General features: G+C 33.9%; 1 protein-coding gene and 1 long non-coding RNA gene across 2 annotated transcripts; both read right to left on the reverse strand.

Annotated features, from left to right (window-relative positions):
- Positions 1 to 226: 226 nt before the first annotated feature.
- Positions 227 to 3,680, reverse strand: LOC139848123 (uncharacterized). The gene is made up of 9 exons (XM_071837852.1): positions 3,534 to 3,680; positions 2,670 to 3,005; positions 2,270 to 2,303; positions 1,786 to 1,962; positions 1,604 to 1,693; positions 1,303 to 1,368; positions 1,108 to 1,199; positions 973 to 1,020; positions 227 to 538 (listed from the first exon to the last, which is right to left on the reverse strand). Exons 2-9 carry the CDS (start codon positions 3,002 to 3,004, stop codon positions 421 to 423), a joined length of 960 nt encoding a protein of 319 aa, XP_071693953.1. The 5' UTR covers position 3,005; positions 3,534 to 3,680; the 3' UTR covers positions 227 to 420.
- A 3,569-nt stretch (positions 3,681 to 7,249) lies between these two features.
- On the reverse strand, positions 7,250 to 8,882 carry LOC139846576 (uncharacterized). Its single transcript, XR_011759100.1, has 4 exons — positions 8,817 to 8,882; positions 8,620 to 8,711; positions 8,499 to 8,546; positions 7,250 to 7,523 (listed from the first exon to the last, which is right to left on the reverse strand). It is a non-coding gene; the product is annotated as an uncharacterized lncRNA (long non-coding RNA).
- Positions 8,883 to 19,010: the final 10,128 nt, after the last annotated feature.

Consider the following 19,010-nt stretch of genomic DNA (forward strand, 5'->3'; position numbering starts at 1 on the left):
ACGTGAATACATCATAATCATTCACTTTTAAAGTTCAACCTTTTCTCTTTCTTTAAAGACAAGTTTAGAGTATAATTAGTGAGGATTGAAAATGAATCTCCTTTAAAGTTTAACCTTCTTACATTGAATTATTTTGAAATGTTGCAATATTATTGCAAGACCCATAAACAAAACCGTTGTCTTTTTACAAGGAAATGGTATAAAGTATAAACATTTGAGCCAGACAAAATGCAACTTGAATCCCTTGAAAATTAAAATAATTGCTCTATTTTGTATAGTTATAGAAAAAAGAACAGTAAAATCAAATCAATTATGACAACATTGTCATCATCAACACAGAGGAATGCATCTTTCAAAGAAGCGCTAACTACGTAACAGTCCGTAGTTGTGACTATAAAGAAGTGTACTCTTAGGAAACCGTCATCTCAAAGTTTGATACGACTGAGGAAACCATCGAGACAATATGTAATACTTTAGTTTCACGACCAACAAAAAGATACTGTAACATGGAAGATGTAATAACGCCACAAGTAAATACCTGCATCACATTTTACAAACATAGATAATGAATACACGTAAGATTACTTGAAAATGGAATGCTTAAAATTTAACGGGAGTGGTTGGTGAATGGGAAATGGACACAGTATTACAGATGTAGGTGGCAATATGGACAAGTTGGGTCAAGCGTCGAGACACAACTTTGAGTCAATGTGGATAAAATTAAGAGCAGCTTGAAAAAAGTGCGATTACGTTTGCCTTCCAAGTTCCAATCACTCTATCCTTTTATAATACAAACTTGACAAAATTTAGTAGTTTGACTTTGACCCATTAGCAATATATAATAACCAAATCCACATAATAGAGTTGAAGTTGTCTGCTCTAGATATAGTAAAGTAGATTACTTTAGAATATGATGTTTATACACAAAATACAGCCAATACAACTGATATTTATTTGCTTGAGAATACATACCATAATGGAGCAAACGGTACAGATAAGTCAAGAAACGGGTAGGGCCACCTGAAAGGTTATGGAACAAAGAACGATAAAAATCCGAGTTTTAAATCATGAAATGTGGATAATGATAAGGTGAAAAAGACAACATACCAAGTTGCAACAAAGGCATGAATAATCCACTCGAAGAGGACGTAGAAAGCAGTCAGTAGTAGAAAGTATGAAATTCGGAACCATGGGAAACGCTGAAAATAAGATCATTTTGCAAACATTTATAAAGTTCATAGAATTAGCAACTTAGGTTAAAAACACGTAAACACAATACATTAGTAAAACAATAAATATTACCAAGCTATTTAAAGCTGTGTCCCCGAGAAGCAAAAATAGATTAAGCGAATGTGCAACAACCGTAAGCTGGTATAAGAGAAAAACAGAGAAGTTTTAATTTCGATAATAACGAATATACGTTTCTTGAATTATACCAATTAGAAGAGTCTATGCTTTTTGAGTACACAATGGGTGTCTTTCGACCCATATGTTACAATTTTCAGCTAATTGAAAATTTCAACCTATCTGACTCGTTAGAGAAAAGTACAAAATTATGTAGACAACGAGCAAATTGTTTTAAAAGACAAGTTAGAGTACTCACGAAACCCATTTCATAACCTACGATGGTTAGGAATGGAACGATCACAATCCAATAAACTGAATCGGTCAGCACCACTGCTCCTGCAGTCATCTGTATGCAAACAAACGAGTGGATTTATATAAAAATTCATTAAATTTTAGATTCTTAACGAAGGGAGGAAGATAATTTGGTTTGTAAAGTACCTGAAAAATAATTTGGAAAGTGTATCCCCAAAATCCAGCAGTTAAGAAATGACCTTTTTCTTGTTGATTCGTTGTTTCTTCCTTATGGGTTAGGGGCAAAAAAAGATCTTGATCCGGACCCACATGAAATGTCTTGTGGTGATTCAAACATCCGTAAACCGAGAGTAGTGATCCAAACTGCAAATGAAAACAGAGAAATTGATAAGAACAACTGCAACAAATTAATAAAAACGTAACGCAACTTCATATTGAATTCAAGCAGAAAGTTGCTGTTTTTGAATGCAGATGTTTCCACCACAAATGTAGCAAACAATTAGAATTATTATCAATGCTAAACATGCCAATTTTGACCTGTTTACAAGTTGATAGATCGTAAATAACTTTTAAAAGCAATTTATTGAAAAAATGGTAGCTTTTATGATAATACAATTTTTGAAATCATACAAGAAAAAAAAATGAGAGTTGGATAACCAAAGGCACATACCGCAAAATAAAAGGTAGTCAAAGTTAAAGTCCACCTATACCAAAAATTAAGCACTCATGGTTAACACAACAATTATTAGTTATAGGTGAAAAATTGTGATCCTCCAATAATTATCTGATACATAAGCAGCCTGCATATGATGGCAACAACATATCATACAGAATTACAGATGTATAAGTTGTAATTTCATTGCAATGGTATCTACTAGCAAGTAAAAGTCGCAATATGGGCGGGTCGAACAGTCAGACCACTAGACTTATAGTTGAAGACAGGGTAAAACAGGTATGTACTTTAGTATATGTCGAAAGGGGCCATTTGACCAAACACAACACAAATCGACCAGACCCGTTCGTAAGTAATGAGACAAAAAACACCTTTAGTATCTAGGAAAGAAGCTTACTGAGTATAATACAGAAATAATTCGGTTCCGTGAGTGGTGACATCAGCAACGCCAGCCGCTAAAAGCAATAAAAAAGAAACGATTCGGAAGACCATTAACCAAACAGGGTGTATTCCTTTTATACATGGCATCCAAGCTTCACAATCATATTGAAACCAAGTCCTTTTTTGTTGTGTAACCTCTTTAAAAGTTATTGTATTAACTGATTCTTCATATTTCCATATTAAAAATGATGCTATAATCATGGAACTAAAGACCCATAATGCACAGAGCAAAAACTTCCAGGTCAGCCAGTAATTCAGACTAGTTGTATCACTAGTCCACGTCAGCTCCATCCTATTAAAAATATATGAAGATATAGTCAAACTCATATAATGCAAAAAGTTAGAAGGTTTTCTCTCGGCGAGTAATCCGACCACATTACTCTGATGTACGCAACCCAGCAGGATTACTCACTGTCAACCCATCCCTAGCCACCACTAAATATTATGCTAAATATTAATGCAAGTTTTGCTTAATATTTAGCGTCATAACTCCTAAAAGTACATGTTATACCCCAGTTATCAGCTCAAAACAAGTCAAAGAAAGTCAACATGCTCTCAAAGCTATGGAAATAATATGTCATAACTGATTAATTAATTAATTAATTAATTTATTAATAGTACAACACTCAAATCAAATAACAATAATTCAAATAAAAGAAAACAGCAAGAACAACAACAAACAGAATCAAGTTCTAGAACATGTAATGTAACCATAAGAAAAATTCAAGAAAAAAAAGAACCCAAATGGTATACAAGAAAACAGAATGAAGATTTTATATAGCCCAGATGAATTAAAAGTAGTAAAAAACTAAAAACTTACTGGGGAATTAAAACAAGCAGAAGGAGGGCAGTTTTTGCTCTTTGTGGATTAAGAAATATACTACTATTTCGAATGGATTTTGATAATTTATTTAAGAAGTGGTCAATAAAATTTAATAGAAAAATATATGTGTATGCTTCTTGATTAATTATCCGACAACGATAGGATTCTAACAACATAAAGGACCCAGAACACTCGAGTGAATATTTTTAATAAATAATTAGAAACAATTGAGAATGCTATCGGATTGGTCCACTTATGACAATTTTATGTTCACGTTTATTACGTTTGTGTGGGATCGTTTAAAGCGGATATAGATCTTAAATAAATATAGATACGGATATAAATGAATTTAAATGTAAATGGATATGAATGAAACATTTCATCCTCTATTTAAACGTGAAATGCATATACAAATATAAAAATATAGACATATACATATACAATAACTATTACAAATGTATTTACTATTACACATACATTTTGTTTGCAACCATATAATGAATTCATTATGAGAAAACACAATAAAACATGTAAATCTAATTCAAAAAATATAAATATTAGACATATAATTTGTCATAATCAATATTTGATGATAAATTTAACAAATTGTATTGAATCTTCGATAATTACACATTCTGGTGGAAGGATTTAATATATGTTATGTTAAGTTTATTTTTGTTATATTACGTTTTTGTTTTTATTGCATATTATAACAATATAATATTTCTTCAATATTCAATGGATATCCATTAACCCGCTTAATCCACTGGATACGTATATGGATGGATGAACCGAATCTAAATGAATATCAATATGGATATGGATGAACAAAAACTAAGTGGATATGAATATGACGTCACCCGATCCATATCTGATTCATTGCCATGCTGGGAGGTTCATATAATCAATTAGTCAAACATGAGGAAGAAGTAACGTAATTGATTTTTTGTTTTTGTAGCGTAATAACATATGCATTCAAACAAGTACGTGGCTTCTTCTTTCTTTAAGTTAACATTAAAATAATAATTAAAAATAATGTTCGAAGTCAATGTTCATCAAATTCATCATGAATTCATGATGCACTTTTCTTCTTTAGCAAAATTAATTTTTAAAGCATGATGATACAAGACTTTTACATAAAATTACCGCTATAGATAATAACTACATGGAGAATGAATTACTTATTGGGAAATTACGGTCTCACTAATTTCCACCACCCAGCCCAACAATAATAGTAAAGAAATAAGAACAATACACAACACAAGATTTAACGTGGAAACTCCAAAACAGGAGAAAAACCACCGGCCCCCAAAGAGAGAAATACACTATATCACAAATTGTTACAATGATATAGACGACTCTCTTAAGCCAACTACACTCTCCAAAATATTTAACTAATACAACTCTCAAACAAGGGTAAGAAAGAAAGAAATAATCAAATACTTAAAGTGTATTGATTGGTGCGATTTGGAATGAAGACTTAGCCCCTCTTATATAACCAAGTCACTCACCCCTCACATCTTCCTCCCACCAATGTGGGATAAACATATCTTCTACTAGCCAAAATAAACCAACAAATCTCCACCTTTTGGATAGAAGAAGATAACCATGCTTCCACATTGCAAGGATAACCGATGTAGACGCTTCCTCGACGACAACTTCAAGATCCTCATCTTCATGCCGTTGACATTATCTCCCAAGAGACAAAACTTGCATCTTCATCGAACATTGTCTAAACCGACAATCATTGTCATCACGGACAATCATAACTCTTAACAAGAATTATCATACTCCACCATTAAGAGTATAGCACTTAGAATATCACATTCCAAGCATTTTACCTCGGCACATGTTGTTGAACAACCAGCTGAAACTTTATGGTGCAACTTCCTTGTTTGGCTTTCCCGAAAGTCCCATCAGCTACAACATCAGTTTTCACCACACAGCCTGCATCAACGCCAAACCAATGCCCATGTGTAATTGTGGAACCGCTAACGAACATCCCTTTCCACGGTGGCGCGGACACACCATGAGGATGATGTGACTTCAGAGGAATTCGTCACTCTCCGTAACAACGGAGACAATGTTAGCGTCTTTGGAGCCATTTGCCGGATTAGCTCCACCGGGACAATTAACCCTTACATGTCCAGTCTTCCCGCACTTCCAGCATGTCAGATTCTTTCTAGAGTTTCTCTTCTGCCTATCCGAACACAACACTATCGTATCTCCTGATGACGAGACCCCGTTACCTTCCAGTCTTTTCTCCTCGGATAGGAGCTTGCTAGTAACGTCTTCAAACTTCAGAGTTTTCTTCCCATACATCAAAATAGGTTTCATGTGTTCATAAGACGATGATAAAGATAATATCAACCTCAAAGCTTTATCTTCATCATCCGTTTTAACTCCAATAGCCTCCAGTTCTGAAACAATACCGTTAAGAATACTTAGATGATCTGAAATCTTTGAACCCCCATCCATACGCAGAGTATGAAATTGTTCTTTAAGACACAACCGATTTGAGATGCCCTTGCCCTGGTACAACTGCTCTAGTTTAACCCAAAGCTCCTTTGCCGTTGATAACCCGTGCACATTTGCAAGCACGTTCTTTGCAAGACACAAACGAATCGCACTTGCTGCCCTCAAATCCATATCATCCCATTCTTCTTCATCGAACTTACTGCTAGAATCACTGCCAGGAACAAGGGTGGGTTTACCCTTCAAAGCCTTGTGTAAACCGGACTGAATCAACACATCCTTGACTTGAACCTGCCATAAGCCAAAATTGATCATCCCATCAAATTTCTCTACATCAAACCTCATTGGACTGAACTTCGACATCGTATCCGTATCCTATAGACAACAACTTTCTCTGATTTTGCTCACGTTTCGAATAGCCAAAAGATGTAGCAGGTAGCTAGGACCCTTTAAATCGAAAATCCACAACTAGGCCACTAACAAATCCAACTATTACTACGAATCAGAAAAAATATTGTCTAACCAGATACCCTATACGATCAATAGAACTCGTTTCTGATGTGGACGATCCACTCACGTGGCAACCACAGAGCATACTCCGACTCCTATAACCGAGACCCCCGTCAAACCTGACGCTCTGATACCAGTTGTTGGGAAATTACGGTCTCACTAATTCCCACCACCCAGCCCAACAATAATAGTAAAGAAATAAGAACAATACACAACACAAGATTTAACGTGGAAACTCCAAAACAGGAGAAAAACCACCGGCGCCCAAAGAGAGAAATACACTATATCACAAATTGTTACAATGATATAGACGACTCTCTTAAGCCAACTACACTCTCCAAAATATTTAACTAATACAACTCTCAAACAAGGGTAAGAAAGAAAAAAATAATCAAATACTTAAAATGTATTGATTGGTGCGATTTGGAATGAAGACTTAGCCCCTCTTATATAACCAAGTCACTCACCCCTCACATCTTCCTCCCACCAATGTGGGATAAACATATCTTCTACTAGCCAAAATAAACCAACATTACTGAATGGATATATACTCATCACACGTTCACACAAAACAATCACGCTGATTTAATGCGCGAGCGATTTTCATCGCGATTGACTTATTTTGAAGTGTTGCAATATGATTGCAAGACCCATAAAAAACAGTTGGCTTTTTACACGGGAAAAGCATAAACATTTGAGGAGACTAGAAAGCAACTTGAATCCTTAAATATTATAATATTTGCTCTCTTTTAAATAGTTCACCGAACAAAGAACAGTAAAATCATGTATGACAACAATGTAGAGGAATGCATCTTTTCAAAGAAGCAATAATTTTGTAACATTCCGTAGTCATGACTATAAAGAAGTGCATTCTTAGGAAACCGTCATCCCAAAGTTCGATACGACTGAGGAAACCATCGAGACAATATGTAATACTTTAGTTTCACGACCACAAAAAAGATTCCATAACATGGAATATGTAATAACGCAGCAAGTAAGTACCTGCGTCACATTTTACAAACATAGATAGTGAATACACGTTACATTACTAGAAAAATTTATGGATTTTAATGGGAGTGGTTGGTGAATGGAAAGGAACACATAATTACGTATGTAGGTGGCAATATGGGCAAGTTGGGTCAATACGGGTAAATATAAGAATGGGTGGAAAGGATCAGGTTATGTTTGCCTTTCAATCACTCTATCCTTTTATCAGAAAAAGTAAAATAAAAAAAATTAGTAGTTTGACTTTGACCTGTTAGCAATAAATAATAATAACCAACTTCACATAAAAGAGTTAAAATTGTCTGCTCTAAATATAGAGCTTGATTAATATAGAATGGAGCATACTTCGTGAATACTGATGATATGGGTGACAGGGTTGACATGGTATCAATCAGAAGGGATTAGTTTATGGCGGGTCAAAATGATAATGCTGGTTCGACCCAACAATTACTATTAGGTGCTTTTGTTTTTGAAGATTGTTTTTTGTTTGAGTATCTGTGAACCATGTCTGCAGAAAAGATGTGACCTAAAGGTCTGTATGCTGAATGAATACTGTTTATTTTTATGCCTGCAAAATAACTTAATCCTGTCTGCAACACTTAGAAGCATATTTCTAAGTCTGCGAGTTTGCAGACAGAAAAAGACATTATTTTATCTTATGTCTTCAAAAAAAAACAAACAGTCTTTAGTAAAAATGTATGCGAGCATGCAAACATAAGGCATAATAAGATCTGCAAATTGAAAAACAAACACCACCTTAAATTTGGTTGCTTATGAAATTTTCACAATCACTTAACATATTCAATATCGGTATAAAATCTAGCATTAGAATAATGACCCATTTTTCAGTTTTACATCAAAATATGTAAAGTTGATTATTTTAGCATATCAACAGTCACTCAGCTTTGCAACGATGACTATACACCAAATACAGCCAATACAACTGATATTTATTTGTTTGAGAATACATACCATAGTGGAGCATACGGTACAGATAAGTCAAGAAACTGGTAGGGCCACCTGAGAGATTATGGATCAAACAATGATAAATATCCGAGTTTGAAATCATGAAATGTGGATAAAGATAACATACCAAGTTGCAACAAACGCATGAAGAATCCACTCGAAGAGGATGTAGAAAGCTGTCAGTAGTAGAAAGTATGAAATTCGGAACCAAGGAAAACGCTGGAAATAAGATTGTTACGCAAACATTTATAAAGTTCATAGAATTAGCAACATAGTTAAAAAGCACGTGATCACAATAATGAGTAAAATAACGGGAAATGTTACCAAGCTATTTAAGGCTGTGTCCCCAAGAAGCAAAACAAGATTAAGCGAATGTGCAACAACCGTCAACTGGTATATGAGGGGGGGGGGGGGGGGGGGGGGGGGGGGGAAATTTGAAAATGATAATAACAAATTACGTCTCTTGTACCAATTAGAAAACTCTATGCTTTTTAGCTAATTTGAAATTTGAACCCAATTTACTCGCTACGGAAAAGCACAAAATTTTGTAGACAACGAGCAAATTGTAATAAAAGGCAAGTGTGAGTACTTACGAAACCCATTTCATAACCTACGATGGTTATGAAAGCGATCACAATCCAATAACCAAGATCGATCAGGACCACTGCTCCTGCAGTCATCTGTGTGCAAACAAAACAAGTGAGATTAATGATTCTTAATGAAGGAAATCCATCAATTTAGATTAAAAAAAGGTAGTAGCTACTTCCTATGAATATACATATATATAACAAGCGAAAGCTTATGAAAATTTTGCGAATGTCAAAAGGAATAAGGAAATAGACGTTTGAAACCAAATATATACTCCTACTCGATATAATATATATATAAAAACTTGTGTTTATAGTGAGTTAACAAACCTGAAAAATAATTTGAAAAGCGTATCCCCAAAATCTGGCAGTTAAGAAGAAATGACTTTTCTCTTGCTGACTCGTTGTTTCATCCACATGAAATGTCTTGTGGTGATTGAAACATCCATAAATCGAGAGTACCGAACCAACCTGCAAATGAAAACCAAGAAATTGACACGAATAGTTGCAACATATCAATAAAAGTGTAACATAACTTCAAATTGAATTCAAGAAGACAATTGCTAGTGCTTGTGAATGCAAATGTTTCTACCACAAATGTAGCATACAATTAGATTTATTAACAATGCTAAACATGACAATTTTGACAAGTTTACTCGTTGATAGATCGATTTGGACGTTTTATCTTTCTCAAATGCATAAAGACCTCTTAAAACCACTTTACTGAAAAATAGTAGCTTTTACGACAATAATATATTTAAATTCATATGCGCATTTTTTACCTGTAAGCTCTAGAAATATACAATCAGATACGTGCTAGCGTAGTGTTTTGACCCACACATAAATATTATTGAGGATTTGGTGTCATCATATTTTTAAAGATGTCTCAAGTTTAAACATCACTATTAGTATATCTTAGGGTGGCCATGTCGGGAACACTAACGGCTAACCATGTTAGGCCATGTACACCTGAGTAGACGGTAACCTAAACAGAGACAACCTCTTCCGTATTCCCTTTTGAGTTTTGAATATATTTGAATATGCCGAGTTGACTCGAACTCATCACCAAAATTTAACCCCCTCTAATCAATGTATACAAGAAATGAAGAGTTGGATAACCAAAGGTACATACCGCAAAATAGAAGGTAGCCAAAGTTATAGTCCACCTATACCAAAAATTAAGACCTCGTGGTTAATACAACTACAATTACTATTGGTTATAGTTGAAAAATTATCATCATCTGATATTTATCTATACATAAGCAGCATGCAGATGATAGCAACAACATATCATACAGATTTATAGGTTGTAATTTCATTACAATGGTATCAACCAGCAAGTAGAAATGGCAAGATGGGCGGGTCGAACACTTGGACCGGTAGAGTTATAGGTGAAGGCAGGGTAAATTCAGGTATGTACTTTAGTATAGGTCGAAACGGGCCATGACAGATTGGGTTGGCATGTCAACACTTCACCTGTCTTTTTTTTCTGTATATATTTTAATAATAGTTAAACTGTTAATCATGATTACAAATACAATTAAGGTACAATAGTAATAATCATCATTTACACTTATGCACGATAAATAAGTAATTTGGCGCGCATGTTATTACTTATTGCACACCAGCTAGCCAAGTACGCATGCGCTCATTTTATTTTTGTGGTTGTAAATTTAATTTTTTTGGTTGTATGGTGTGTGTGCATCACATGTAAGTCGGTTAATTAGTGCTATCTAAATCTGGATAGGATACATTCCATAATTATAGCTGATTATATTGGGGTTAGTTATGAAAGGGATATGGCGATTTAGATGGTTCTAGATATAGGGTTTCTTTCTTTCTCTTCCACTAAGGGGGTACAGACAAACCCGCGCGGAAGTTAACAGTACCTGACGACATTCAGGGATAGATGTAGACCCATCGGGCATGGATAATCATTCCGGGACTGGGAGAGGTGGCAGACCTATAAATACAAACCTTAGACCTCCATAGCACACACAAATTTTACGTAGCTATTATTCTGTCAGATCACATAGCACTCATGTAACCCCCCGTTTTCCCCGTATATGATTTATAGGTGCATCGGGTATGTACGATAGGTGTATGAAGGGTTCGAGGCGCATTCGTGTGTTAAAGTTCATGTAGGCGAGAAGTGATCAAACCGCGTGTTAGGTCACGGCGCGATAGAAGGGGCCACGACGCGGCACTCCACTGGTTTCAGTTTCAGTTGGCTCGACAAAATGGTTCCAGACCAAGGCAAATGTTGCGGCGCGACAATTTAGGGCCGCAGCGCGGCAATATGGGCGGACTGGTACCAGTTTTGTGATTTTAAAATATATTCAAAGGCGTTTTGGTCTTTTCGCGTATGAGGCAGATTATAGCTCAAATCTGGTCCATTCATTCATTTCTCTTATTTCTTTTTCCTTTTCTTTCTATTTTTCCTCTCAAACTTCAAAACCCCATTTGATTCAAAGTGTGATTTGGGAAGGAAGACTCGTGATTCGATCTTTGACATAGAAGACAAGTGTATTCTCCTCGTTCTTAGCTACAATTTGATACTAGTGGTAAGCTCTAACTCTGAATTTCATTTTCGTGTTCATCATCTAAATTTGGGGCTTTTGGCTTGTATGTTCATAGATGGAACCCATTTAGTTGTTAATTGAAGATTAACACCAAGATTCGGGTTTATTGTTGATGTTGGTGGGTTTTGGGTTTGGTGAACAAGTGTAAGCTTGTAAGATTTGCAAATAGGTGTAATCACTAGTATTTAGTGATTATTGAGGTGTTGGAAGCCTTTAGGGTTCATGTGCGACTAATTTTGAAATGGGTCAAAACTAGGGTTTAAGTGCCATTTGGGCAAGATAGGTGTTTAACACCTATGATTGGGTTTAATCGGTGTATTAGGACCATTGTCACTATTGTTAGTGATTATTGGTTAGTTTGGGCGTGGTTTGAGCTTGGAAGTGCAATTGGGTCGAAATTGCACTAGTTCTCGATTTGGGTTGATTTGTATATCCACCCTAATTGTGTTACTCGTTATGTGATAAATGGAATAGGTACATTCCATCGGCGAGTTACGGATTATTTGGTGGCATTCATCAAGGCGACAAGGTGAGTGTTAATATCCTATGTGCATATGTATGTGTAGGATGGGTGCGGGTCGGGTGAAGTGGTTATCGGTTATAGAGCTCACTTCACACATAGGTGGATTTGATGGACTTGTGTATGGGTCCAATTGGCACGGTTGTGCATTTTAGTTGACCACCTTTGGCGAGGTGCACACTTTGTGTATACGTTATCACTTGTGCTTGTGATGTGGATTATATAACCCCAATGGCGAAGGGTTGATATTGAGTTGTGTTTGGGAGAAGTGGGTCACGTGTGGATGCAGATTCACGATGACACGTGTAGTTCGGTCATCTTATCGGAAGTGAGTCTCGTGTAGTTCGGATTCACGATGACGCGTGTAGTTCGGTCATCTTATTGAGGTAGTAATCTCGTGTGGTTGCGGATTTACTAAGGCTTGTGTAGTTCGGCCAACCTCGATGTTGTTGTGGTATTGAAGATAGTAATCTCGTGTGGATGCGGATTTACTAAGACTCGTGTAGTTCGGTCAATCTTTATATTGGTAATTGGTAGTCGGTTCCGGTATTGGGTTAAGGGGTTAACCTTGGACGTTTATATATTATTTTATATACTGTCGTATTGTTGTGATGTAGCTAACCCTCCGGGTGTAGCTTATTGGCGTTGTTCACATCGTCGTTGGTGAACTTATAATTGTTGTTATTTTAGCGTGTTGCTTAGTGATCGTACGTTATGCTTAGCTTAGCTTGCCTTTATGCTTGGATGCTCCGGTATGTGTTATTTGATTACTCGTGTGGCGTGTCCATTTTATGCATATATATGTATGTAGTATATTCTCACTCACTAAGCGTTAGCTTACCCTCTCGTTGTTTACATTTTTATAGATTTTCATGGAGGCGGTGGCTCGGGTAAGCGTGGGGACTAGTGGACTTGCGTAGTTTGCTTTAGAAGATGTGCTTTTGGATCGATTAGGATTGGGTAGCGTATCCCCAATCACCATGCTCGGTTTTATTGGACATTAAAATAGTCGGGTCGTAGTTGCCCGTTCGGATATTTAAACTATGTATTAAATGTTTTAAAAGTTTATTGAACTTATTATTTGTGTTAATGATGTTTTGGAAACATAATTGGTACCTAAATATTAATGTATTTAAGAAATATTTTTACGGGCCGGTTTAAATACGGGTTAGGTTGTTTCAAGTGGTATCAGAGCATGGTCTAAGGGATTTAGGTGACTTGAGATAGGCGCCTAGACTTAGACTTTTTGTGTGTGCTTATTTGTTGCGGGACTTGTAGGATTACGGGTCGGAATGGGAACTTGGTTAGTGTCTTAGCGTGTAGGTGAACTAACTAGGATTTTGGCTTGTGTTGTGATATAATTCTTGCGTATGTGTAAATCGCGTAGAATTTTTATTGTGTTGGTTTATATTATCGAGCGAGGCGGTCGTTGTACTAACAAGTTAATACGGCGTGTGTGCGTAATAAAGACTTGCAAACCTTATTACGGGTGCAAATCGTGTCTAACAAGTGATGTACGACGAGTGTTTAGCAAGATGGGGCAGTGTTGTGCGTGTGGTTTTATACGTTCGTGGACTAATCGTTTGAATTCTTTAGAATGACGACGCGAAACGAGATCGAGATGAATGATGTTGAGTTTAACGCTAGAGTTGTGGCCGCCGTTGCAGAGCAAATGGGCGCGTTTCGAGAAGAAATGGATAGGAAGTATTCCGAACTTCAAAGTAGTGGTGAAATGGAGCGTTGTCTTAAGAGCTTCATGAGGACTAAACCCCCGATTTATGACGGAAAACCGGATCCTTTGGTTAGTACAACATGGATCTCGGATGTCGTAGGGTGTTTTCGCACTGTTGAATGCCCTCCCGAGAAAAAGACGAGACTCGCTACTAGTTTGTTGTGGGGTAGGGCGAAGGATTGGTTGGATAGTAAGATTGATCTTATCGGTGGTGAACCGTTTATGGCGTTATCGTGGGACGATTTTAAGAAGGAATTCTTTGAGGAGTTCCGGACTTCAGCCGACTTATCTGAATTGCGTAATGAGTTGCGAAATTTGCAACAGGGTTCTATGGATTTGAATACTCTCAAGATGACCTTTATGGTGAAGGCTCGTTTTTGCCCGGAGTATATGGGGAATGATCGTTTGTTGATGGAAGATTTCTATCGGACTTTGAATGATGACTTGAAGAATAAAATTAGCCGGGGTTAAATCGTTTGCGGAATTATTCACCGTGGCTAGAGGTTTTGAGTCGTATTAGCGATCAAAGATTGGTGAACCTTCAAGTGAGAGAAGGGTTATTTCGTATGGTGCTCCAAGTAAGAGGACTAAGGGTCCGAGTGTGAGCACGGGAGGTACACGGACGAGTATATCAGATTCTAGTGCGTCTAGGTGTTACAATTGTGGCGTGAGGGGTCACAAGTCTTGGAAATGTTCGGTGTCAAAGGGTGATGGCACGGTGTGCTTCAATTGCCAAGAAGAAGGACATCGTAAGTCGGAGTGTCCCGAGTTAGCGGGGAAGGGTGCGGCAATGAGACATTAAGGTACGTTTCGTTTTAATAAATATGTCCTTTGATTATTTATTATGTGTCGATTGAGTTCGGATTTGTTAATTGCATCGTGTTGTGCATATTATTGTTAGGGGTGACATTCCTAATGGAATTACCTTATGGTGGCGTTTGGATTGACGGATGAAGGGCGTAAGACTTGGTGCAACCAAGCATTCCTTGGTATTTGGAAAATGTTTCTACCCAGCCATGTGTGTGGGCTTGGGTGTTCGGTTGTTAAGCGCGTGTCCGCTTTTGTGTTGTGGATGGTGGAACCGTGAGGTTCGTCGGGTGGATAAAACCCGAGAGATCTAGTGTTGATCTCGATGTATATTGGTGAAGGAGCCTACATGACGCGACGTTAGGTACCTCTTTCATACCTACTAGCGTGGTGTTCGACTCCGATGGTGTTACGGTTACATTGTATTTAGGGTACCGGAGAGAAACTCTTAGGTACATGAGTGACTAGGTGGAGATTTGTAGTGACCCGAACTTTTCCATGTTTATATATATTAAATGAAATTGTTATTTACATGATTAAGTGTTTCCAACATGTTAAGCAATCGAACTTGTTAAGACTTGATTATTTGAAATGAGTTTCATGTAGACAATTGACCACCCAAGTTGACCGGTGATTCACGAACGTTAAAACTTGTAAAAACTATATGATGACATATATATGATTATATATATAGTTAACATGATATTATGATAAGTAAGTATCTCATTAGGTATTTTAACTATGAGTTATATACATAAAATTGAGTTTATTGAACTAAGAAACTCGAAACGATATATATAACGATTATCGTTATAACAACGTCTTACTAAATACATATGAATCATATTAAGATATTGATACACTATGTTTAATCATGATAAATGATAAGTAAACATGTCATTAAGTGTATTAACAATGAACTACATATGTAAAAACAAGACTACTAACTTAATGATTTCGAAACGAGACATATATGTAACAATTATCGTTGTAACAACATTTAACTGTATATATATCATACTAAGATATATTAATATATCATAATATCATGATAATGTAATAATTTAACATCTCTTTAGATATAATAAACAATTGGTTAACAACATTTAACAAGATCGTTAACCTAAAGGTTTCAAAACAACATTTACATGTAACGACTAACGATGATTTAACGACTCAGTTAAAATGTATATACATGTAGTGTTTTAATATGTATTCATACACTTTTGAAAGACTTCAAGACACTTATCAAAATACTTATACTTAACAAAAATGCTTACAATTACATCCTCGTTCAGTTTCATCAACAGTTCTACTCGTATGCACCCGTATTCGTACTCGTACAATACACAGCTTTTAGATGTATGTACTATTTGTGACAACCCGGAAATTTCCAACCAAATTTAAACTTTAATCTTTATATGTTTCCGACACGATAAGCAATATTTGTTAAGTTAAATTTCAAGAATTTTAAACTATGTTCATACATTCATTCAACCTCGACCAAGTTCCAACGATTCACGAACCATTAAACGAATATGATTATATATGTATATGTGTATATATATTATAACTTGAAACGTAAACAAAATATTAGATTAAATACTTTATATGATTGTATCTGTTTTAAAATATTTATCAATGGAATTAGAAGTTAAGATCAAATGATTGAATTATCAGATATATTGAATTATGATTACAAGTCTCTGTTGAAAGGTCCACGTTGATTTGAGAAATCTTTCCATTTTAACAATATTCAGAAAATGGTAAAGTGATTTATAAATAAGAACAAATTGTCAATCATTGAGAACTAAACAAAGGATAGTGGAAGATTGAATCTCATAAAGACTCGATTGATTTATTTAGTTTCAAACGTACAAAAACGTTTTCAGTTTAAAAAGAACTTTATTATTAAAACGTATATAACTTTTATAAATAACTAGAACCACTTTTGACAATTCATTACTTAACTAGTATGATAAAGATAACGATATTTATATTTTATTTTATTAAATATATATAACGATTTAAATTAATACTATATATATTTATACGCGTATTATACGTACATAGTTTTATACTTTTACTATACTTAAACTTTACCTTTACTTTATTTTTACTTTACTTTAACTTTAATAATTCACTTTAATAATTCATACTTTAATAATTCACTTTAATAATTCATACTTTAATAATTCACTTTAATAATTCATTAATAATTCACTTTAATAATTCAAAAATCTATTATAAATAGAATTCAATAGGTTTCATTATTTCATAGAAACTTGAAAATATTTTTCTCTAAACTCTCTCAATCGATTTATATATATATATATATATATATATATATATATATATATATATATATATATATATATATATATATATATATATATATATATATATATTACTCCGTATTCTTTCAAGATATTATTAGTATACATAAAATATTACGACGGAGTGCTGTCCGAGTGGTTTCGAAATTGTTTTTCGAGTAGGATAGGATTAAGGAAATTATGGGTTATAGCTATGGAGGTGATTGAGTATGGTTCATGGGTATGCTCGTGAGGTCAATATAGTGTTTATCATTTCCGTTGCGTCTACGTACCTTTCCTGCAATATTGAATCTCAATATTGATACGTGAGTACTCATAATTTAACTTTTACATACTAATAGTGTATCCCTGACTAGTGCTCGAGTATTTAGGATTATGCATGCTTGTACTTTTGATATTGCCCTTAGATAGGTTAGGTTGAATCTTGAATTAGTTACACTTGCGGTTGAGATAAGGTATAAGATATGCATGTCCTTGGAAAGCTAGCGAAAAATTAAGAACTTTTCCTTTAGATATCGAATGGTTTCGATGAACGGATTAGTAGTTATAATCAATTGAATTTTTGATATTTTTAAAAATGATTATTATTATCGTCGTTTTTATCGTCGTTCTAGTTTTATCTTATTATTATGATTATTATTATCTTTATCAATAAAAGGGATTTATCATTAAAAATTGTTATTTTTTTTATTATTACTATAGTTATTATCGTTAAAGTTATAATTAGTATTATTATTATTATCCAATTATTATTATTATTATTATTATTATTATTATTATTATTATTATTATTAATATTATTTTTATTATCACTATTAATATATATATCATTATTTAAAAATGGTTATTGTTATTGTTATTATTATTATTACTATATTATCATTAAGATAATTATTAGTATTATTGTTAATAATGTAATTAAAACAAATATTTGTAACACCTAATTATTTTGATTGCTATTATTATCATTATTATGAACACGATATAAAAGACGATTAAAAGCTATTAAACGAAACGATTAGGAAATAATGAGTAAGAGTATCATGATGAAATTAAAATATTATAAGATATTGATTTAGATAAAATTATCGTTCTTATTATTTTTATCATTACTATTATTATTAAAAGTATCGTTAGTATTAAAACTATCATTTTAACAAAAATTAACATTTTAATAGAAATGTCATTGTTACTATAAAATATCATTATTATTATTATTTTAAATAGAATTATTATTTTAAAGATAATATTAAAAATTATCGTAAATATTAAAGTTATCATAATTAGAATTATCGTTTTATCATAATGTCATCTTAGTAATTGTAAATATTGATATTTTTATAATAATAATTATTATTACAAAATAATACAACCTTTACTTACTATCATTATAGATATTATTTTATCAAATAAATATGTGATACAAACATATTTTACTACGTGTAATAACTTACTTTAATAATACCTATCATATTATCTTTATGTTATTAAATGAACCCTATAAATTTTATTACTTAATATATATAAAAGTATATTTATTATATAAATTTAATATAAAATTTTATTTATTAATAAATAAATTATATTATTTACTCTAATAAATCTTTTAAAAATATTTAAAAATATAAAACGACGATATTTAAACTATATATTAATCATGTATATATTTTTGGAAATTATTTTGAGTCAAATTTACTTTTGTTGACTTTTGCATATTAGTCTCGAGCATTAGGATTGTGGTACACTATGACTTGACCTAATTTGTTAGACAAATATTGACCAACACATAAATATATATAATTAATTTAGGTTCATGAATCCGAGGCCAATCTTGCACTTGTTCAATGACGTTATATGTATTTTTACTACGAAATACAGTATGGTGAGTTTCATTTACCTTTTTACCCTTTATATTTTTGGGCTGAGAATACATGCGCAACTTTTTATAACTGTT

The sequence above is a fragment of the Rutidosis leptorrhynchoides genome, chromosome 5 (genome assembly GCF_046630445.1).
Source record: "Rutidosis leptorrhynchoides isolate AG116_Rl617_1_P2 chromosome 5, CSIRO_AGI_Rlap_v1, whole genome shotgun sequence".
Lineage (NCBI taxonomy): Eukaryota > Viridiplantae > Streptophyta > Magnoliopsida > Asterales > Asteraceae > Rutidosis > Rutidosis leptorrhynchoides.

Excerpts from the sequence above, each read along its gene's own strand:
- LOC139848123 (XM_071837852.1), bottom strand. The coding sequence starts at position 3,004 with ATGGAGCTGACGTGGACTAGTGATACAACTAGTCTGAATTACTGGCTG. Across the intron at positions 1,694-1,785 it reads CTTTCCAAATTATTTTTCAG|ATGACTGCAGGAGCAGTGGT; the intron begins GTACTTTACAAA and ends GTTTGCATACAG. Across the intron at positions 1,200-1,302 it reads ACACAGCTTTAAATAGCTTG|CGTTTCCCATGGTTCCGAAT; the intron begins GTAATATTTATT and ends TCTTATTTTCAG.